Genomic DNA, 23,791 nt, shown 5'->3' on the forward strand with positions numbered 1-23,791 from the left:
ATGCAGTGTGTGAAGGCAGGTGAAATACGGGGGCGGTGGATGGCGCAAGCTGCCTATGTCTGTGACTGCTGTATCATTGAACGTGTGATTGCCCACAGGTATCAATGCAGGGACGGAACTACTAGTGTTTGAAGGAACAGAACTAAAGCTTGACCCCACGTGCGCTGTCTTTATAACAATGAACCCCGGGTACGCCGGGCGGTCAGAGCTGCCAGACAATCTGAAGGTATGAAGGGTGTAATTATGACATCCATTTCTTTTTCACAATTTATGAATGCAAAAAAGAAAATATATGATTCTAGAATTGTCTTTTTTTTTAAAAAAATCTGCTTCTAGGGACACTATTTTGGGAAATGATTCAGGAAGATCATCTCTAAAACTTCAGATATTTTTAAAAAGTAAATGTGGAGAATGGGTACAATTCCAAAATTTTATAGTTTTAAAATAGCATTGATTATAGCAAATGAAAAAAAGGCAGAAAAATGCATGATAACTCTTATTTTATCTTTCCTGGTTGATATGCACTTTTTAAAATGTTTAAATCCAACAATTGAGTATAGGAGGTGGGTTTTTTGAAGTTAATTTAAATTCATGTTGAACATTTTCCCATCTTTATAAACATGATTATGCTGTAACTTAGGTTTACTGAGCTCTCATGCTGTGGACATTTAGGTTGTTTTCAGTTCCTACCGTATAAAGGGGACCACCATAGGCTGCTCTTGCTTAAGGCTTCTATTGGAAGACATCCCTTAGCTGGGTCATCTTCAACCCAGTGAGGAACAGTCAGCCTCGCATATGGATACTCTGATCCTATTAATATATGGCACTTGTTTATTTATTTATAAGGGACAAAACATCCTAGTTGAATAGAGCAAAACTTTCACTTTAAGAAAGTAATTTCAATTATTAGTAAAGTATCATGTTTTTTCCACATATATGTTCTCCTTTTTATTTGCTTCCAGGTGAATTGCATGATTATGATATGGATTGTGCATAAGGAACAATGCATGTTAGAAAATACATTATATAATTAATGAATAGTATTAATTACATTAATGATTGTAGACCCCCAAACAAAGTTTTCTGACTAGATCCTAAATGCCTTCCACTGGTCACTGTGTGCAGCAACAGCTCCCCAAATAGTTCCATTTGCCACCAAATATTTTCGTGTTTCTGTGTTAGATCAGACAACCTAGCGCTTTGCCTTAGTGAAGGAAGGGATGGTTTAAAAACAAGGAGTAGAGGCTGGAGAGGTTGTTCAGTGGGTTAAGGTTCCTGCCTCCAAGCCCAAGAGCCTGAGACCAGGACCTGCATGGAGAAGAGAGAACTGAACCCTGACCTGCATGTGCAGGTTATAGCACGCGTACCCTCCCCAGTAAGCAAATACGACAAATCTTGGAGGAGGGAAGTGGGGAACCCTTAGTCTAAGAAGCTCCTTGTGACTCCTCTTTGAACTTCTGCTCTGGGAAGCTCTCTCCCCAGCTGTTCTGTTCCAGTCACTTATATTGTTCTTATTCAATGGGATATCGTGTTCTAGATTGAAAGTCACTTGCTCACGGGATATTTTTACTTTATGTATGTGTGCAAGAAAGCACTAATATTAGTGAACTAATATTGTAAACATAGAATTTCACATTTATTCCTTGAAATCTATTTAAGTTTACATGTTCTTACCATCACGTGATACTTAGTTCTACAGCATTTAAAATTCTGAGTATAAATGATCTTTATAATTTGTGAAATTACTATTCTTTACTAATCACTGTCTGTGACTTTCCAGAGTTCTTTGCATTATTATGTTTACAGAAGGGCTGGTCGGGTTTGCGCAGACTCAGTGATCAGATGCAGAGGTGCTCTGACTGTCTCAGAATATGTCCTTGACTTAACACAGTCCTGTTGTTGGGGCAGCTGAACACCTCCAGGTTGTGAGTTAACTGGAGCCTTAGAGAGCATGACTGAAATCCAGGTGCCCACGGCAGACTTTTGTCATCAGCCTCTGTGAGAGGCACAGTTTGCTTACATCCTGGCCATCTGATGTTCCTTTTTTCCCTTAACATGTTGCTTTCCACAAAGAGCATAGAAAAACTGATTCTGGACATTTATAAAGGACGGTTTATCTAAAGGTAATGATATGTTTATCACATGTGTCTTAATGGTAAACCAAATTCAGTTACTTTAACTATATGATTTGGATATTGTGATTAATATATATTAAATAGCAAACATTATTAGTAAGTATGAAATTACTGTAGAAAAGCAGTAAGAACCATAGCACTTTGTTAAACAAGAGCAGGATTGCCCTTCGATACTCTCTGAAAGGCCTCTTTCGTGCACCCCAGGCTCTCTTTCGGACAGTGGCAATGATGGTCCCTGACTATGCCATGATTGCTGAGATCGTCCTGTACTCCTGTGGCTTTGTCACTGCTCGGCCACTATCTATCAAAATTGTGGCTACATACCGCTTGTGCTCAGAGCAATTGTCCTCTCAACACCACTATGACTACGGGATGCGGGCCGTGAAGTCTGTGCTCACAGCTGCCGGCAATCTGAAGGTAGAGTCAAGTGCCTCTGACTCGCTATATTTCTATTCCTAAATCTTAGCACCAAATGTCTTCTCAAGAGTCCCAGTGTTGGTTGGATTCACCAATTAGCTGGAAAAAAATACTTAAATGACAATGAAAAATAAAATTTTATAACGTTTTATAAAACTGTATACAGGGCCGGGCGGTGGTGGTGCATGCCTTTAGTCCCAACACTAGGGAGGCAGAGGCAGGCAGATCTCTGTGAGTTCGAGACCAACCTGGTCTACAAGAGCTAGTTCAAGGACAGCCTCCAAAGTCACAGAGAAACCATGTCTCGTGGAATTAAAAACCTGTACACAGGTAATTCTTTAGTGTTTGAGTTTAAACATATGGTGGTAGTAATAGCCAAAGAATACAGTCACTTACTGTCAAGAATGTTTTGAAGGTTTTCTATTTATTTAACATGTAGCACTCTTTAGGGAATAATGTATAAATTATATATAAATGTATATAAAGCCCTAAGCGTTGTCACTTATGTAACTGCCAATTGTAATCATTTGTGGACTAGTGGTAATAGCAATAAAATGTTTGCATCTTAAAATCATAAGTAAATCCATGAAAACAACAGATAATTCAGGACATGGCTGGCTTCTCTCTGGAAGCAGAACCATGACATAGAGCTACAGATCAGTTCTTTATGAAGGCAAGATAAGTTATTGTTCAAAGCAAACCCCCAAAAAGTGACCTTAGAGTTTACGTTCACAATTTGTAGAAGATACAAATTTTAAAATACATCCCACATGATTAACAATGATTTGCATTTTATCCTCTATCATAGTGCTATCAATAACTCTGATATATGATGGCTATATTCTATTTCATATTAGCCTAACATAACTTCAAGCCATTGTTTTGTTTTTGCAATAAACACAAGTGCCTAGAAGCAAAAATTTGTACTGCCCTGGCTTGTCAGGATTACTTTGTGGCCAGATAATGGGAGCGATAATACATTGTCCTAGTGCAGGTCGGTGCTGGAATCTTGACTGGAATTGAACTATAAAAGTTAAACTGCAAATGAATCCTATCACTCTTTGTCACAAGCTAATTTAGAATTGTTGAATGGTTCGGCTTGCATATTTTTGAGTTTGTTTTGTTAAACCAAGAGGCAACTTAAACATTTGCTTCAAAATAATAGCCTCTCAAATAACAAAATGGAATCAAAATTCATTTTTGAGTCCAGATGAGCATAGCTAACTTGACCTCTGGGGGATCTGGGGGGGGGGCTGGTACTGATGGCCAGGCACCTACAGGCTTGTGCATGCTCTCGTCTCTCTCTCTCTCTCTCTCTCTCTCTCTCTCTCTCTCTCTCTCTCTCTCTCTCTCTCTCTCTCTCTCTCTTTCCCTAGCTCCTCTCTCTCGACCTGTTCCTCCCTCCCTGCCTCTCTCTGTCTGTCTCTGTGTGTGTGTGTGTGTGTGTGTGTATCTGTGTCTGTGTGTGTATGTGTATGTGTGTGTGTGTGTGTGTGTGTGTGTGTGTATGTCCCTCTTTTGGTAGCATTTTTTTTCTTTTGAAAAAACAAGAGAGAATTCTAAGAAGGAAAAAATGTAATGGTAGGGGACTTATGAATTAGACTCTGAGTAAGGATTACGTTTAGGAGAAATAATTCTAAGGCTTGATCTTTGTGGGCACTAATTGTGTGAATCATAATATAGGCGTAAGCAACAAGTTCAAGCCCCATCAGAGTTCTAGTTAATGTTGGGCATGCAACAGACATTCAGAGTTTATGTTTTCTTGAGTACGCACTGCCTGACTGGATTGGCAGCTGACCCACCTTCTCTACTGAGCTTGATGACTACATTGCATGTGAACAGGCAGCCCGTAGGGAGCCAGCAGGCACCACAGTGCTCTGATCATCCACTCCACTCACAATATTCCTCATCCTGATTTTTACAAAACTAGCCCATTGGGGGGATCTTGAATAAGCAAATACTATCCCCCTAAAAAGCAGGCAATGATAATTCTCAATGTATTGGATTCCTGGTCACTGATCCTATATCAACATATTCATGGAAATGCAGTCAGTTATGCCTGCAGTCATGTGATAGGAGAGTCAATGAGCATCAACCTCACTTTCTGTGATAGAAATATGAGCACTGTTTTGTTAAGATTGTTCATAGTTTCTGAGCATTTGTGTGTGTATAGACACAAAAAAGTGTCTGTGACCGACATCCTAATTACTGTATTTTCTTTTAGCTGAAATATCCAAATGAAAATGAAGAAATTTTACTGCTTAGATCTATTATTGATGTAAATCTGCCAAAGTTTTTATCCCATGACTTGCCACTCTTTGAGGTAAGATCACTTCTTAGTCCCATGTGCCAGGGCTTTCACAGTAGCGTAGTCAGCACCATGTCTGCAGACTTCTCTTCAGGAACTTCAGCTGTGAAAGCCATGGGTGGGCAGAGGAGCATGGACCAGCCCTGCTTTTATCTGGAGTGCATTTAGCTGAGGTTGCTGCTTCTGACACATTTAACAACTTAATAGTTTTATGCTTTTTTTTACTGCACAATAATAAGGAACATACAAACGTATAAAATACTTGCTATAAATTCCATGAGAATGTAGACTGTATGTTGAAAAGTAGTTTGGCTAGCACACCACTGAATCCTTAGCACTTGCTAACATAAGAGTTAAATTTCCTTAAAGGAATACAATGACTTTTATGAAATTGTGTATTCAGGATAATCTTTCATAAGAACCAAGTTTGAAAATCTTGCTGTATTTTAAGATTAGATTATGAGTAACTGGGGGGAAGAAGAATTAGAATAACAGTTTATGATCAACCTTATATCACTCTCTTTGTCTACTATAAGAACTCATAGGCACATTGGCTCCTTCTAAATGGTAGTATTGTGGTTTGGAGCCATCACAGTTGCTAGCTTCCAGCATGTAAAGACTGAAGGTACCATGGCTGTCGTGGGAGGAAGACAAGCTTCCATGAGTTGCTCCCATGGCAATCATGTTTCCTCACTTTGAAAAGGAACTCTCCTTTGTATGTAGACTTGAAGTGCACATATCTTAATGGAACAAACCAACAGGGAAAGATTTCAAATCTTCCCCCTAAAGTTTTCTGCCCAACCCTTTGGTGCTGGAACATGGAACATATTTTTGGGAACAAAGACTTCCTTTTCTTCCAGAAGGTGGGAGTGTGTGTCCTGGATGTGTTCCCGTTGTGTGGTGCTTCTTTGAAACAAATGTTTAGAAAGCACTTTCTCAAGTGGAAGATGCTTGACATTTCCAGTCGGGACAATTTCATGTGTAGCACAGCCTCATGTACTACAGGACACCCTCCAATATACACATTCACCAATATCTACAGACCTCTTTCACAGTGGCAAGCAGAGGGATTGGTATATCTAGTCTTTATCTATTGGAAAATCTGGATAACAAGTGTTTCCGAGTTATCTGTTTCTTTCAGGGGTATATTCAAAGTACTTGAACACTGTGATGTGAAGAGTATCTTTATTTAGAAACCATTACATTTTATACATTTCACTATCATGCCATTTACCATGGCATGCTGAGAGAGAAGAGAGGAGAGAGGGGATAGGACAGAGAGAGAGAGAGAGAGAGAGAGAGAGAGAGAGAGAGAGAGAGAGAGAGAGAGAGAGAGAGAGAGAGAGAGAGAGAACTGGGTCAAACAATCAAATCAGGGTCTCACTTACATTACTCACAAAACTACACCGAAGTATGTCCCCGGCCTGGGCCACACGGCAAATTAAAGGCCAGTCTAATACACAAGCAAAACTTCCCACCTATAGTCCTATAGTTCATGTTCTGAATGACAAACGGGAGCAAGTGGTATCATTATCCCCATTTTATGGTGATGCAAGTGCAACAGAAAGGTGACAAATAACTTGTATCTGTGGCATGTGCATGGGGGCAGGGATTCTAGCCAGCCAGGATGCACTGTGAATCAGTCTCTCCATTGCTGTTTCTTCTCCTTTTCCCCAAGGAAACTTACTGGATTGGATAAGGAAGTGATTAAATTGGTAGCTCAATTTTTTTTAACTATAACTCAAGCATGTGCTTTCACATTAGTACCTCTGAAATTTCACTTTTACTTCAGATTAAAACAATCATTTCTCACATAAGCTGTAATGAAGCTTATAAAATAGGCTCACCAGTTTATCAAGGTTGTTCCTTGGACCTTGTAATCAGCCTAATGTATTCATAAGCACTATCTGCGGAATCACCATTCTTGCCAAATGCACATTATATGATTGTGTTAGCTTCCTAAGGTTGCTAAGGTGATGCCCTGCAAACTTGCAGCACAACACAAACACTTCTGCTCCTCCAGTTCTGAAGCAAGAAGTGTGAACTGAGTGTTCTAGGGACCAAAAGGCATTGTCTTAGTCACTGTCCCATTGCTGTGAAGAGACACCTTGACCACAGCAACTCTTAAAAAGCAAAGCATTTAGCTGAGGCTAGCTTGCAGTGCAGAGGTTTAGTCCATGGTCATCATGACATGAAGCATGGTGATACGTCAGCAGACATGGTGCTAGAGACACAGGCGAGAGTTCTACACCTAGATCTTCAGGCAGCAGGAGGAGAGAGTGACACTGGGCCTGGCTTGAGCATTTGAAACCTCAAAGCCTACCCTAGTGTCTGACTTCCTCCAACAAGGACACACCTCCTAATATTACTACTCCTTGTGAGCCTATGGGGCCCATTTTCATTTAAACCATCCCAGGCATTTTTAGGGAATTCTTTCCAGTTTCTTCCTAGCTCCTGGAAGCTACCTACAGCCCTGGCTGTTGCCTGCTTTGTGGCTGCTTTATGCTAATCTCAATGAATCCATTGTCACATGGCCTTCTTCACTGTGCCCAAGTATCTGAGCATCCTCTCTTCTCAGGCAGATAGCATCATGCTTACCTAGTGTGGCATCTTAACCTTCTTCACGTGGAAACCCAAGTTTCCATCTAAGTCTTGATCTGAGGTCCAGGGTGACCCCCAAACACAAAGCACATAATACATGTATGTACTAAAATTACTCCTGCACTGGCTTTTGTGTATGTAAACGGCCTGGATCATAACTAATTGTTCAAAAACCAGTTCTATATAAGACCCATCTTCACTGACAAGCCTTTTGTTTGTTTCTCTAAGTATGTGTTGCTTATGTGTAAGTGGGTCAATTCATGGCCTCCTGGTTCTGTTCTGGTGCCATATTTGTTGCTTTTCACCAATACAGCAGTTTGTAAGTGAAATAACCCCATCATGTCAGACTTCCAATTTAAGTTAGTTCACAAAACTCCAGGCTATACATTTTCTACCAGAAAACAAAGACTTCAACTGTTAGAACAGCTCTATTCCCATTTATATTAAATGCAAATTTATACACTGGCTAACATAAAACCATTTGCTTATGTCTCTTGGAACTAAATATATGCAATGTTACCCACCGTTACCAGGGAATTACTTCAGATTTGTTTCCTGGGGTGAAATTACCAAAGCCAGACTACAATGATCTGCTGGCAGCCATCAAGGACAACTGTGCCGCCATGAATTTGCAGATGACCAAATTTTTCTCTGAGAAGATCCTGCAGATCTATGAGATGATGATCGTGCGCCACGGCTTCATGATTGTTGGGGAACCGTTCGGAGGGAAGACCAGTGCTTACCGTGTTCTAGCTGGAGCGTTAGGTGACATCTGTGAAAAGGTACACGGGCCGTTAGTGCAGTAACTTGCTGAGAATTAGCTTTGTGCAAGAGGGGATACAGAGCTATTTTAAAACACACTTTCCATGGGGCAGTGTAAAACCACTAAAAATAGAAAATGAGTTAGTGATGATAGAACGAGGAGAGCAAAACGAGGCAAGCGATGAACCCAACACATGGTGAGTATGCCACAAACTTGCCTTTGAGCCTTCTCTTCTCGTTCATGGCTGGGCTTTTGTTGTTGTTTTTGTAGAAACATGAAAATACAGAAAAAATTTAAGGTTTTCTTTTAATTCTTTTAGGGGAGTATTTTTATTTTGCTGGGATGTAATAGTGTAAGCTTCTGTTATGAGATGCCAGTGATATTAGTTTTAACGCGTATGTTGGCATAAGAATGTGTGTTGTGTAGTTTTTATACCTATAGTCACGGCTACTAGTCAAAGTTTTTCAAGTTGTATTTTTTAATGTATTAACATGAATATGCATGTGTGTGGGTACCCTTAGAGGTGAAAAGAGGGCATCTGATTTCCTGAAGCGAGATTTAAAATACTTGTGAGTCATTAGATATGGGTACTAGGCACCAAACCCCAGTCTTCTGCGGGAATAACAAGTACTCGAACTGCTGAGCCATGTCTACAGCCACCAATTATTTTAGACTCTTATGCATGCCACACTGTGACCCACTTTGTGTATTGAATGGGACTCTAGACCTCTGAAGCAGATGTTACTCTTGTCCTTCCATCCTCTTGTATTCTGGGGATTCTACCTCATATTTCAGTGTGTGGAGCCTAGAAAGGGTTTCTGATCACTATTTCTTTTGTGGGGTCTCTATTTCAATGAATGTGAAAATAGTTACCTGAATTGTTACATTGGATTCACTTTGTCTCATTTCACTGACACACTCTCTGTGTTCTCCCTGTGTGCCTGTGTGTCTGTAGCTTCTGCTCTACTCTTAGTATCATGGTGATTTAACTTTTTTCTTTTTTTTTTTCTTTTTTGAGACAGGGTTTCTCTGTGGCTTTGGAGGCTGTCCTAGAACTCACTCTGTAGACCAGGCTGGCCTCGAACTCACAGAGATCCACCTGCCTCTGCCTCCCGAGTGCTGGGATTAAAGGCGTTCGCCACCAACGCCCGGCGTGATTTAACTTTTAAAATAACAAACAGTGTGACTCTTCATTTCTGTAGGCTGATGGCCTTTATATTTAAATTTTTCACTTACAGTTTTTATACAATATATTTTGATCGTGTTTTCTCCTCTTCCAAATCCTCCCCATCCATTTCCCTGCCTATCCAACTCCATCCAGTTCATTCTCTCTCTCTCTAAAAACCCAAAATGAAAATCAAAACAAGCAAGAAAAATGTAATACAAAAAAATGCCAAAACAAAATGAAATGAAACAAAACAAAAAACCCACAAAATGAAACAACATGATAAGAGTTCATTTTGTGTTGGCTCGCTATTCTTGGGAAAGGAGCTTGCCGTAGAGTGTGTCACGTACCCAGTGACAGCCTTTGTTTTTTGGTTTTTGTTTTTTTTTTTTTTTTGTTTTTTTTTTGTTTTGGTTTTACGAGACAGGGTTTCTCTGTATTGTTTTGGAGGCTGTCGGTCCAGCCTGGCCTCAAACTCACCGAGATCCGCCTGCCTCTGCCTCCCGAGTGCTGGGATTAAAGGCATGCGCCACCACCGCCTGGCTCAGTGACAGCCTTTGTAAGGCACGTTCTTTCCCTTTGCCATTAGGTATCAAATAAAATAGCTTCCTAGTCAGGGGTGGGAGCCCTGGTGCACTTCTATTTTATAGGGAAATTTAAGGTGATTTACACTTAGTGTCATAGTTGACACCCTGTTTCTTTCTCGTGACATTTCTTCCTTTTGTCTTCCTCCTGTTTTTAACTCCCCAGCCTGCCTTCATATCTTCCTTTTCCTGTATTTGACTTGTTTGTGTTTTACTTATGCTATTGTTTCATTGTTATGCCATCTAATTGGTTTTGCTATACACAAAGATAAAGTCTCTAATGAACAAGACACCACCCTGCTGAAACAGTGACAGGAGTGACCGTATGAGCCTGTTTTCTGGTCTCCTGTGAAGTCGAAATGGCTCATTCATTACCTGGAAATTCTAAAAGTGACATTACTGTTTCTTTAGTACCATATTCAGCCTACAGCTCGAATAAAGCCTGTCTGTCTTTAGGGACAGCAACGTCATCCTGATTTATTAACAGTCGAGTTTCCCTATGCTACTCCATTGAGGAAGTTTCTCTGCAAAGCTCTCCTGGCACAGGGATGAGAGCAAAGACCTTGAACTGAGCTTTGTCTTATTTAAGTGATTATTTACACATCTGCTCTTTGATTTATTAGTTTGTGTCTGTCCATAGCTCAGGCAGTATTGGAAAGAATTGGCCTGCTGTAGTGTTGTTTATAAAATAAATGACTAAAAGTAGGTTCAGTCCGGGGGGTTTAAGGAAGTTAAATGATTCTACACAATGCTATAATAATGGATACATGAGTAAAATCCACAAAGTTAAACACTAAGTCAACCCTCAGTTATGCATATGCTATATGTATATACATGTGATACATGAATATGCATGTAAGTATATGTTAATAACAGTGCATGTCCAGACACCCATCAGTGAAGCAAGCCGTGTACCACACCAGTGCATGATGATAATATCATCGGGGGGCAGAGGCAGAGGGAGGATTTGGGAAGCTCTGCACTTTCTATTCAATCTTCTGTAAATCTGAGACTGCTCTGAAAATTAATTCTGCTAATATAAAAACAAGGCTTACATGTCCCAAGGGTACCAATATGTCTTACAGTAATGCCATAGAGTCAGGGTTCTGGCCAAAATGGGCAATTTGCTATTATTAAGTTTTTGACTCCATGGGAAGTCTCTATCGTTACATCTCTTTATTTTCTCTCAGAGAGCATTTTGTAGCAAGGGTCAGCAGATTACAGCCACAGGCCAAAGCCAGCCAGAGTCTATGCTTGGGATGCCAGCGAACTCAGAATGGTCGTAAAAGATTCTGCAATTTTTTAAAACTGAAAATAGAACAAGAACCACAAAAGCCTATGTCGTTTACGGTGTGGACCCAAAAACAGTTGTCAATTCTTTTTCCGTAATTTCAGATTTATAAGACTGAATGTCACTTGCTCGTGTCCCCCTGTGTATTTTGTTACCCTAAAACACTGTTACAGACAGCCTTCAGAGCTTGACTTCCCAGTTCGTTGGCATTACGGAGAAAACAGACACAGCTCTTTCCACACAGTGGCTTTGTGCTTTAGAGCCTTGTTAAATTCATCCTTACTTCTGACAGTGTCTGTGTAGGCTCCTTAAGGTATTTTTACATTCGCAATCATGTGTTCCATGCGGAAGGACAGTATCCTTCAGTATAAATAATGTTATCTTTTCTTTTTCCACTAAGGGATTGATGGAGGAAAACAAGGTTCAAATAACCGTCTTAAATCCCAAGTCTGTCACCATGGGCCAGCTGTATGGACAGTTTGACTTAGTGTCCCACGAGTGGTCTGATGGGGTCCTTGCTGTCAGTTTTAGGGCCTTCGCAGCTTCCTCGGTAAGAGCCCACGTTCTCACATGTGGATTTTTATAAGGTTGTGGTATGCCTTGTAACCACTGATTTTTTCCAGTTATTTCAAGCAAACATTTCTATTTATATCTTAAGTTATTTATTGCAAGCATGTTACTGGATGCTTTGGTATTTCTGTGAGGGACAATGGTAGCACATGCAAGGACAGCAGAGACTGTTCCTGGACACCTCTAAACTAGAAGTGTTCATCAGACCTCATGGGAGGCAGGAAAGTAGATGGTCTGAGTGATGTCACCCTCAGCATCTTTGGTGACATCATTTCTTGTCATACCCACTTGTTAGACATATCTCAGTGCTTAGGCAATGGTGGTGCATGCGTTTATCCCAGTACTCAGGAGGCAGAGGCAGGTGGATCTCAGTGAGTTCAAGGCCAGCCTGGTCTACAAAGTGAGCTCCTGGATAGCTAGGACTATTACACAGAGAAACTCTGTCTCAAAAAACAAAAAACAAGAAAAAGAAAGAAAGAAAAAATTTTATGCTTGGAGGGCACCATAATATGAAGAGCTATATAAAAGGGTCAATGCATTAGGAAGGTTGAGGACCACTCTCGTATATCATTATGAGACAGTTCAGCCTAGGAGTGAGGTAGGGGTGTGTGTATGTGTGTGTGTGTGTGTATTCATTTCATAGTAGCATAGCACATAGAAGTCATTAATGTTATGAAAAACTTTTAGTAGACTTCCCCATAAGAAAGATCTGTAAAATGCTAAGAACAGGCATGTTTGACTGAATGTCTGTTTTCCTAGTCCATAATATTTTCAGTTCTAATATTTTTAAGCATTTAACATATATTTAGCCTCAGAAATATTGAAAAGATTTAATCAAGGTAAGATGTTACATAGTTTTGTCTTGTCCATGACATGAATAAGCTTCTTCATCTATGCCCGTGTGTGTGTGTGTGTGTGTGTGTGTGCGCGTGTGTGTGCGTGTGTGTGTATGTGTGCGCACGTGCATGCATGCATGCAGCCCATACATGTCTTCATGCTTTACTTAAAGGGTACTTTTTATATTTTCATGGTAAATTAACACTATAATTTCAACTTTTGAGATAATAGGGTTTATCCATTTGCTTCGTTCCATTTTGTTCCTTTATCCACATGGCGTGCATTTAGACCCCTGACAGGAAGTGGCTGATTTTTGACGGCCCGGTTGATGCAGTGTGGATTGAGAACATGAACACTGTACTGGATGACAACAAGAAGCTCTGTCTGATGAGCGGGGAGATTATTCAGATGTCACCACAGATGAACCTGATTTTTGAACCAATGGATCTAGAAGTCGCTTCTCCTGCTACCGTAAGTTCTCAACCTTGGCATCTGCCTATGAATCACACAGTTTTTTAACAAGTGTTCCCTTTTTACTTGCTTTTCCTTTAAATTCAATGTATTTGTACATCTCCTTGTGAGAGCGATCTGTGATCCTGAAAGAGCAAGCATATCTGCTCCCATACCTTGGCAGATTTAGCAATTCAGCTAGTTTTCTCTTATCTGGGATCATTTTGAAAATTCATATGCAAAAACTGAGATAATGAAGTTGTATGAAATTAAGTCTTTGCCCCTAAGAGATTTGTAAGAAACAGATGTCCCAAGTCATCTGAATGCCCAGCAGGAAGCCAGGTCTTGTGCACGGGACTCCCTGCTTAATGTCACCTGATAGTGTGCCAGTGCTCAACTGCAGTAGGTTTTCCATCATTATGGGGAATCTGATGATCAACTAGAGGCTTCTTAGAGACGTCGGCTGAAGTCAGCCCCCTGCATCAGGTCCTGCATATGGACAAGCGAGATTAATGGTAAGTATAGCAAAGACATTAGTGGTCTTTGTTCTGGAGATACACAAAACAGAAAAGCATCCATGCCTGGGTGCCCAGGATCAGGTGTATGTCATGTGACCCCCAACCTCCATCTGCTGGTATCCACCAGTGTATGATCACCCATCTCCATGGGAAAATGTCCGTAAGTCAACCTCAAGTGATGGCTGCCTCTTAACTGTCATGTGAGCAGATTGATGCTGTGTAGGTAACAGAATTTCTTAAGCGTATTTTGATGTTAAGCGATGTGTGTCCTTCCAGGTTTCCCGGTGTGGCATGATTTACATGGAGCCCCACATGCTAGGCTGGAGACCATTGATGGTGTCTTGGATAAACACTTTACCACAGTCAGTCAGTGTCATTCAGAGGGAGTTCATAGAAGGCTTATTTGACAGAATGGTCCCTGTTTCTGTTGAATTCATCAGAAGACACACAAAGGTAAGGGAAACTGGGAATTTTAAGGTTTAAAAAGATGGAAAACTTGAATTAAGTATATTAATTTCAATGTGGTTTTTAAAGCTAATGGACAAAATACTTTTCAACATGGAACTTTTTTCCCATTTGATCCTTTTTTTCTTTTTGTTTTTCTTTGACAGTCATCTTCGCTGGGACCCACATGGGCCTGGAACCCAGGTTGGCCTCTCACATCTAGCCTGACTGCCTCTGCCTCCCAAGTGCTATGATTACAGGCATATGCCAACACTCCTTGCTAAAAACTTAGCTCATACTAAAATTAAAAAGCCTGAATTCATACAATTATTCTCAAAAAACATACAAAGTATAGCATCTTAGCAAGTGAGACAGTGTTATTGAGGCAATTATTCTCTCTTAAAAACAAACAACTCTGAAAGACTTGCCTAATCCTGTGAATAACAATATCCAAGATATTATTAGCTCTTATTTCTGGTGAGCAGTTGTAGATTATATTTCCATGTGTATGTATGTATTTGTCTTGCCAAATTTTCTGAAACCATCAAATCCTTGTAGAAGAATAAATATTAAAGGAAATCGGGTCGGCTGGGCAAGCACATGTGAGAAAGGAGTTGAGTTTATTGTAACTATGGTTATGGATTATAAACAGATATTTAAGTATGGTTTATTTATTAAGCATTGCACATAGATAAATTAAGTGTCATTTCTGATTTTGTTCCCATAGTTTGATTTATAAGGTTAATAAAGGATAGCATCTATGCTGCTGATTAAGATAAATACATGCTAGGAATTCTTTTTAACTTGAGAATTTGCTTGATAGGTTTTAGAAACAGTTCATTGCATCAGATGCTGAGATAATTCAGTGGCTAAAAGCACCTGCTGTGCAAACCTGACGACCTGAGTTCTAGTCCCGGAAGTCACAGAAAACGAGCATGTATTACTGATGTGTGACAGTCACTCTACGCAGGAAATGAACATGTACCTCAGTGTCCCTTCATAACTGAGACTCACAAGAGTACCTTTCTGTAGGATTAAACAGGCTCTATAAACATGAGCTGCTGGCATGCTAGTCTTTGCTTCATTTGTTTATGAACTCTTCCTTCTGGTTTTTCAGGAGCTCTCTCCTACTTCAGATACAAACTTGGTCCGCTCCTTAATGAATCTCATAGACTGTTTTATGGATGACTTTGCTGATGAAAACAAACAGAAAGAAAGAGATGATCGAGAAACTTTCTCTCTACTTGAGGTAAGGTGGCTCATTGTTCTTGGTGTCTTGTGGTAGAAAAATATATCATCTGTTTTTGCCAAAACCTCTTAGCCAACCAGACCCACTTTGCTCCTGAAATTGGACATAGGGAAGTCATGGAAGCCTACAAGGGAGGAAGAGGCAGCCCCCGATGCAGAGGACTGTTAGAAACTTCTGCAATGGTAGATAGGCTGTACCGTGATGTTTCAGTGAAGGTCTGCTACTGAAACCCCAGACTCAGACACAGTCTCTTTCACAAACCGTCTTTTCCCCAAACTGTGATTCATTATTTTCGTACTTTGACTTTCATCTTTTTTGTATAAGAGCAAGTTTATATTTTGGGGAGATAGATGTGTGAAAGCTTATAAATATGTCTGAGGTTGAGGGAAATAGAAAACTAGACATCTATGAATAAATAGCTGACTATTTAATTATTGATTTATTTTTCAGTATTGGAGACTGAGTTCAGGACCTCATGCATGCTGGTCTAGTGATCTACTGCTGATCTGTCTTAAGACCTAAACATAGCAGTGGTTAAGAGCACCTGCTGCTCTCGCATGAGACCCGAGTTCAGTTCCCAGCACTCAATCCAGGCAGCTCAAAAAAGCTACCTACAGGAGCTGCTGTCAGCACCTGTGCTCTCATCCTCATATCCCTCACAGGCATACACATTTACATGCAACTTAAAAATATAAAGCCTTAAATATATATATATATATATATATATATATACACACATATATATATATCCTTAAAAAGTAGTGATGTAGGTATCAATCGACCTTGGAGAGCTTCAGATAAAACTGCTAATCTAGTGCAAATGGCAGTACTTCTGAGTTGGCCAATATGAAATTCTGACAGTATCATAGTTTATGAAAAATAAACTGCCTCTTAATTTAGGAGTAAGTATGTTCCTGAAACAGTTTTCACACAGACTAGATGCTTGCTAGGCGAATAGGATTAAAAGCAAAAGCTTTTCTTAGCATGGTTGGGGTTGTTCTTTTTAGCATGTAAACAGAAACTTGACTGTTAAAGCAGGTAGACTCTTGCTGGGTGCTTGTAGGATAACAAACCTAGCTCATACAATGCTGAGAGAGTATTTCAAATATAACTGTAGACATTGGTTTTGTTTAAACCCAACACATCTGCATCAGAATGGAAGTGGAAACATGCCCAGGTACTTTGCTGTCAAAGTTACCTCAAAGCTCCTGTGAAGACAAGCTCTAGTACCTGTTTAAAACACGTTATTTGCAGAATTACCTTTGCAAGACTTGCCTTGGCTTAAAGGTGTGCTTCAAATTGCATTGCTTTCAAGATTTTATAAGACATAATTTGTGGGGAAGCTAATTTTTATAGAGTCCTTAGATGACCTGTTAGTACCTGATAGCCCACGTATTTCCTCTCAGAGATGTCAATCTAGCTGATCTGATTTAAGCCGCAAGGGTAAACAGAAGCACCTCTTTAATTGCGCGTTATCTTCTCATCTCTCCAATGCAGGGCATTTTTCTGTTTTCATTGATCTGGTCTATTGGTGCTTCTTGTACAGCTGATGATCGTTTGAAATTCAGTAAGATTCTCAAAGAGCTAATGGAAGGTCCCATTTCAGACCTCACCCGAAATAAGTTTAAATTACTGAGTGGTACCGAACAAACATCCTCTAAGACGTTAACAGTGCCATTTCCTGAGAAGGGAACAATTTATGATTATCAGTTTGTTCCAGAGGTGAGTTCAGAAGCAACCTGTGTAACTGGCAGCCTGGCAGTGTCTGCTGAGACACAGCATGTCCCTCACTGTTCACATGAACAGTGTGTAACAGAGGAAGGTGTGCCAACTGTGCAGTCAGACACCCTGAGTTTTAGTTCTAGAGAAGTTCTTCCTGAACAGTCTTGAACAAGCTAGTTTTCCTCAATTTAGTTTCCTTGGGGATAAAATGTCCTGATACCCAATAGGCCAGTTATATATATATATATATATATATATATATATGACAGTTACACATCGTGATACCTCACCCAGCACCATGAACATGCTATTCAAGGCCATCTCTTGGAGATCCATGTGTCTGTTAGCGCACCACAGGCAGAGTCCTGCAGAAATGCATGGCCCTATGCACAGTTCATGATGTACTGGACTATGAGACTTGAGTTCTGGCCATTGGTTTTGTTGTAACTTCCCCGAACATTGTACTCAGAACAAACTTTAGGAGGAACTGATACTTTAAGCATATATAAACTTAGTAGAACTGGGATCATGCTGTGTTATTACTGGGCAGTTTCTAGCCTTTTATTTTTTTACTTAAAAAAGAGAAGACTTTCCATGTCACTGGTGTTTCTTCAGCAGAATTATTTCCTGGAGCCTTCTTCAATCTAGCAGTGTGCTTTTTGAATCTTTAGTCTTTTGCTTTTATAAATACTGCTTTAGTGAAAAGTCTTACACAAGTCATGGTATCCATAGCTGATTATTTCCTTGAGATACATTTTTAGGAGTTTCCAATTTTTATAGCCCTTGAACTGGACTGCCAACCTCATCCTACAAGGAATTCTTGTTGTTCATCCTGCCCAACACATATTTGTTAATTTCTTTTTAAACTATACATGACCCTGGAATTTCCAGAGACAGGGAAGATAGAGGCAGTGGGATGCATCCTGTGGAAGGAGCTAGGACACAGAGCTCACAAGTGGTTCCTTCCAAGATTGTAGTCTCTAAGTGACTGGACATTTCCGGATTACTGATTCTTAATTCCTCCTTTCCCCTATGCAGTCAAAGGCATATGTTTGAACAGATTATCAAGATCATGAAAAGGAACTCTTTCTCACCAGTTCTCTAAAAATCTGTGCTATAATCTTTAGAGTGGATGAGAATTCCCTGCTCTCAACAGTGTCTTCACTAAATGTGTAACTGGTTACCAGAAGACATAAAAATGAATAAAATACAGTGTTCAGTGTGAGCCCGTGTCCTCTGTAGAAGAGCATTATGCTATAGTCTAGGATCAGGGAGTATGATGCGAAGGCCAAATGGATGGGACATCTGTTGTCTAGGGTAGCCACCAGGGATGACTGGCTGTGGGCTTTTGGCAATTCCAAGGAAAGCTGGACCTGCATCTGATGCATTCTGAATCACTAGGAGTTTCTTTTTAATTCCGTATTAAGGATGGGTAAGGCAGTATATCTTTCTGGAGAAAAAAAAACAATTTTGAGGCTTTATTATAAAAATCAAATTATATAATTCACAAACTAATTGTATGCAAATAGGCAGCATAATATTAATTCACAATAATCACAAATTGGGAAATCTCACTATATCACAATGCAGTGTGAATGTAGTTAATACTGCTTAGTTATGTATATTAATGCTTTTAAATTATATTTATAAATGTTCATAAAATAAATCCTGAAATATTCAGTGGTGAAGTTAACTTTTAGGGAAATCATAGCCTGTCTTTGTTAACTCATTAAATAAAATTCTTTACTCTTTGCCCATTGATTTACCAAACTTTGTCAATGTGATTAAAGAATCCAATATTTATCACTGGGTTGTCATAGCTGTGGTTTCAGAACATCTGGAATGTATGAACATTGCCATTGCAGTTTTATTCACGTGAAATCCTGGTTTCTCCTCCATTTTCATATAAAATTTAACTTCAGCCAGAGAGAATAATTGTTCTGAAGAGTAAGACACATGTGTACAGATCAGATTTAATTAATTGGCCTTGTGAGTAGATACCAGATTTAATTGGCCTTGATCTTTCCTACAACTGTACAGAAGCTGAGAGCCTATTTTATAACTTTGACTATTTGGCTGTTTGCTGTAAACAGGGATTGGGAAGATGGGATCAGTGGATAAAGAAATTAGGAGACGCTCCCCCAATCCCCAAGGATGTACAGTTTAATGAGATCATTGTGCCGACTCTAGACACAATTCGTTACTCTGCGCTAATGAACTTACTGACCACCCATCAGAAGCCTTCGATATTCGTAGGGCCAACAGGAACTGGCAAGAGTGTTTACATCATCGTGAGTAATGTAGAAATGTAAATGTGTCTGTTAGAGCATGCATGGTGTCCTAAGAATTACAGCGTTGGCTTAATGTAAGAATACACTCAACTATTTTGTTGTTTAAATTCCAGAGAAATTGGGAGTAATTTGGGAGCAGTTATATTTTATTTTAGAAAACTCATGTAAAAATGTGCCTTTTACAAAAATGAAAATCTTGGCTGTTTTGTCTCTGGTAGGCTGCCTAAGAGATGACAGTGCTTTATGTCACTAAACCAGTCTCCCATTCATTTTGATATTTTCATAAGAACTTATTTAGGATGAGAATTATGTCTCTTGAACACTGTTTCAGTAATTAGACCTGATGGTTACTTTTCTGAATTATTTTGCATCTGATAGTTTCTTAGTAGTGAGAGGATGGACTTTGTACTGTGATGCTTGAACTATCCCAGTGGTTAGTTATGGTTGTGATAGCTGCCATGATAGGTGTAGCCCAAATCGCAGCTGCCCTGCACAGCTGGGGGAGGGGAGGGGAGGTGCTGTTGCCAGACTGTCTTCCATCCCAGGTTCTCAGTTATTTCCCATTCCTCCAGCTTTAGACAATGTTTGTTTCTGGTTCTTCTTTTATCTTAATTTAAGTTGAACCCCTTAACTATTCTGAAATGTATTTGGTTATGTGCTAGTTGTCCTAGTATTATTATTTACTGAGGAAGAGTCTGAGGAAAATATGGCCTTTTGCCACTTATACCTCTATCAAATTCAACCCAGGCAATGGATTGCACTGGTATTAAAAACATTACTTTTCACAAAAGTATATCTACCTATTACCTGTCCCTGTCACACATATTGATGAGAGACTACAGCCTTCCAGCAAATTCTGTTTGAAATGCAGTGGAGTTACATAAACTTAACTTACAGAAAGCTAACTGGACATGAGCATGCGAAGGCAGTAATGCATATCTAATAGAACCCCGGCCTATTCAGAGACAAAAGTAGGCTGAATTCTTGTCCTTCACTAAGGCTGGAGCCCACTTTCCTAACCTCTCAGTCCTTGCTGCTTCCTGAGAACTGATGTATACTATTAATGCAGTTGTGAAAATCAGAGAAGATACATACATGCAAGGCATCTGGGCAGCTAGAGGCACCCTGTTGGCATGGTAACTTGTTTTTCCATATTCATTCCTTCTCTTGCATTGTTCTAACTTGTCAGGTTAAAGTTAAGTTTGTCAACAGTGATGCTTAGTGTTTATTCTGAAATGCCAAAACATATTTCAGCTGTGGCTCACTCTCTTTTCTCCTGCTATGTAGAATTTCCTTTTAAATCAACTCAATAAGGATATCTACAAACCTCTGATAGTTAACTTCTCAGCTCAAACGACAGCAGCTCAAACTCAGAACATCATCATGTCAAAACTGGACAAAAGAAGGAAAGGAGTTTTTGGCCCTCCTTTAGGCAAGAGAATGGTAATGGCTTTTTTCCCCATGTTTGTTGTATCATTAGTATAATACTGGGTCCATTCATGTCCACTGATACAATCAGAACAAGGAAAACTAATATACTAGTGTCATTGCCGTCTTTGGCTTATTTGGTCTTTAAATGATTTATTTGTGTGTGTGTGTGTGTGTGTGTGTGTGTGTGTGTGTGTGTGTGTGAGAGAGAGAGAGAGAGAGAGAGAGAGAGAGAATATGTGTGTGTGTGTGTGAGAGAGAGAGAGAAGTGTGTGTGTGTGTGTACATGTGTGTGTGTACATGTGTGGGGACAAGAAGACAGCTTTTGGGAATGGTCTCCCCAACTGTAGGCACCATTGCCCTTGAGATATCTCTACTTTATTACCTCTTTTCTTTTAAATGCATTTTTTATTTAAAATTTTCCCAGCCTGGGGATATAGCATGACTAGCTCAGTACTTAACTGGCACGCACAAAGCTGTGAGTCATGGTAGCAGACCAGTGTGTGGCGCCAAAAGCCTGTGATCCAAACTCTCAGAAGATGAGGCGAGGCTATCAGAAATTCAAGGTCATTCTCGGATATATATTGAGTTCAAGGCCAGCCTGGAATACATAAGACCTGATCTAAAAAGAAAATCAATTTCCTAAAACAGGCCATATTTGTTTTTAAAACTTCCTATAACTGGTGATATTTGTGCAACACTGAACATCTTGGTGTTATTTTTAAGTGGCTGCCTTTTGAACTGAAAACAAAATATTGATATGAAAAATTAGATTGGACTTCCTGTAGTGACATTCTCAGCATATTTAATGCTCACTTTTATTTGAGAGCTCGTCTACCAAATGACTTATTTATGCTTCTCTGCATGGAGTTCCATTCTCAACCAAGTCTCAACCACACAAAAGTTGCGCGTTCACCTAACGTCCACACCTTCCTCCACTATTTAATAAGCCAGAGTGTTTCACAAGGAAAATAGTATTTTGACAGGCAAATGGTAGAAGAGGACTTATAAGATTTGAACCACCAACCTCTAAATATTAGTAATGAGAAGGTCTCCTTATGCCTATAGAAGCCTAAAGTTTTTCTTTTCCATTCTTTTGTTTTTTTCCTCTGGGGACATAGTGTCTCACTAGAACTCATTATATAGACCAGGCTGAACTCAAATTCAGAGATCTCTTGCCTCTGCCTCCAAGTGCAGGAATTATAGGTGTGTGCCACCATAGGGGCTTCAGTTCTCATATTTTCTGATGTTTCTTCTCTTTTCTTTCTTAGGTTGTCTTTGTAGATGATGTCAATATGCCTGCTCGGGAGGTGTATGGGGCTCAGCCTCCCATCGAGTTACTCAGACAGTGGTTAGATCACTGGAATTGGTACGACCTCAAAGATTGCTCTGTGATTAAACTAGTAGACATCCAGATCATGTGTGCTATGGGCCCTCCAGGTATGCATTCTAAAATAGAGAACCTCGTATATCTAAAGAGATGACTGGAGAAAGAACCACCCAATTAAACAATCCCAAGTTGCGGTGTTTGGGGAATGTCTTTTCAGTTTGTTTCCATGGAGATCTAATGGGATGTACACTATAGTTAATTTCATAAAATGGGTGGACCTGTTTGGAACATTGGATGGCCAGTTCTTCCAAATCATATAGTATTTCCTGGGAATTGACACCCCATCTCCAGCCCTTATATTCTGAGAACCCAGGTAGCCACCCCTGGGCTAGCTGACTCCCATCCTTGTGTCATTCCTGAATGCATCGGAGATAATCATTCTTCCACACTAGTGCACACCCCTTCTCACTCGTCTCTGAATTTAAAGTTTGCTGGGAGGAATTAAAATAGTGAAAACCCAGAGGAATGAATGCTTCAGTTTCCTTTTCATTTTCAAAGAAAGGTTTATAAGCTAAGCTAGTACTAACATGCCTAAAGTAGCTTGATTCTGTTAACTGGAGACCTTTCACTGTCTTCCTTCTGCCTTCAGTCAGGCATTCTAGTGAAAAAAGAATTTCTTCTCTGAATATACTGCTTCAGAGACTATATTTATACACAATATATGCTACAATGATTCTGTGTTTTTAAAATTACTTCTTTACTGAAGAGTATATGAGAAAATCCCATTTAAAAGTAACAGTTATTTGTCTGTGTATTTTGTTTGCCAGGCTCAAGGCTGTGTCCTTCCTTTCCTTAAGTTTTGACCCCAGCCCTATATACCTTAAATATGATACAAGTTCTGTGAATGCTGAGTCACTTATAGCAGTCTTGGTTTTGAAAATGTGATCATTATTCTCTGGAAGTAAGACACTCTCCAGATTCCCCAAATCCTAAGTAGTTAGCTAACTGTCTACATACACTTATAGACTGGCCTTACAGGTTGATCAAGGTGTGTGGGAGGAATTGGGATAAAAATAACCAAGTTGAATTTACTCAAGTCATTCAATTAGAAAAATACCACCTTAAATTTGAGTGGAAATAGTTTTGATATTAGTGTCTCCCAGTTAATTACTTTTAATTCTCTTTGTGTGTCATGAATTTATCACCTTCCAACTTACTTTAAATTGCCAAATAGTGAAGAGCATACTTTTGTATTATTCTAGCAATATTATTACAACTTATCCTTTCTAGAGATGAACTTTAGTCCCAGTACTCAGGAGGTAGAAGCAGATGGATATCTGTGAGTTCAAGGCTAGCCTAGTCTACAAAGGGAGTTCAGGACAGCCAGGACCACCACAAAGAGAAACCCTGTGACAAGCAAACAAAGAAGTATGCTTTCTAATCCTTAGGTGGTGGCCGCAATCCAATAACTCCTCGATATGTGAGACATTTTAATATCGTTACTATCAATGAATTTAGTGACAAGTCCATGTTCACAATCTTCTCCAGAATCCTGACCTGGCATCTAAGGACCTGGTAGGTAATTTAAGATCATGGGGCATCTCTTTTTCATTAAGAAATGTATCAAATGAGTCGTGTTTATTACATGTTGTGACAGCATCTCTAGAAAGAGAAAGGTACCAGGTAAA

At 39.7% G+C, this 23,791-nt stretch overlaps 1 protein-coding gene across 4 annotated transcripts in view; it reads left to right on the plus strand.

Moving 5' to 3' along the window:
* The window catches only part of Dnah7 (dynein axonemal heavy chain 7), a 275,393-nt gene that overhangs the window by 145,725 nt on the left and 105,877 nt on the right, over positions 1-23,791 (plus strand). For all 4 annotated transcript variants that reach the window (XM_040753634.1, XM_040753635.1, XM_040753633.1 and 1 more), the window contains 13 exons: positions 99-226; positions 2,340-2,552; positions 4,777-4,875; positions 7,995-8,243; positions 11,665-11,814; positions 12,960-13,142; positions 13,916-14,092; positions 15,201-15,332; positions 16,830-17,054; positions 19,148-19,345; positions 20,633-20,788; positions 22,045-22,213; positions 23,552-23,678. In XM_040753634.1, coding sequence (XP_040609568.1) covers positions 99-226; positions 2,340-2,552; positions 4,777-4,875; positions 7,995-8,243; positions 11,665-11,814; positions 12,960-13,142; positions 13,916-14,092; positions 15,201-15,332; positions 16,830-17,054; positions 19,148-19,345; positions 20,633-20,788; positions 22,045-22,213; positions 23,552-23,678 — 2,206 coding nt within the window. The remainder of the gene's footprint in view (positions 1-98; positions 227-2,339; positions 2,553-4,776; positions 4,876-7,994; positions 8,244-11,664; positions 11,815-12,959; positions 13,143-13,915; positions 14,093-15,200; positions 15,333-16,829; positions 17,055-19,147; positions 19,346-20,632; positions 20,789-22,044; positions 22,214-23,551; positions 23,679-23,791) is intronic.

Source organism: Mesocricetus auratus, unplaced genomic scaffold (genome assembly GCF_017639785.1).
Source record: "Mesocricetus auratus isolate SY011 unplaced genomic scaffold, BCM_Maur_2.0 Super-Scaffold_100010, whole genome shotgun sequence".
NCBI lineage: Eukaryota > Metazoa > Chordata > Mammalia > Rodentia > Cricetidae > Mesocricetus > Mesocricetus auratus.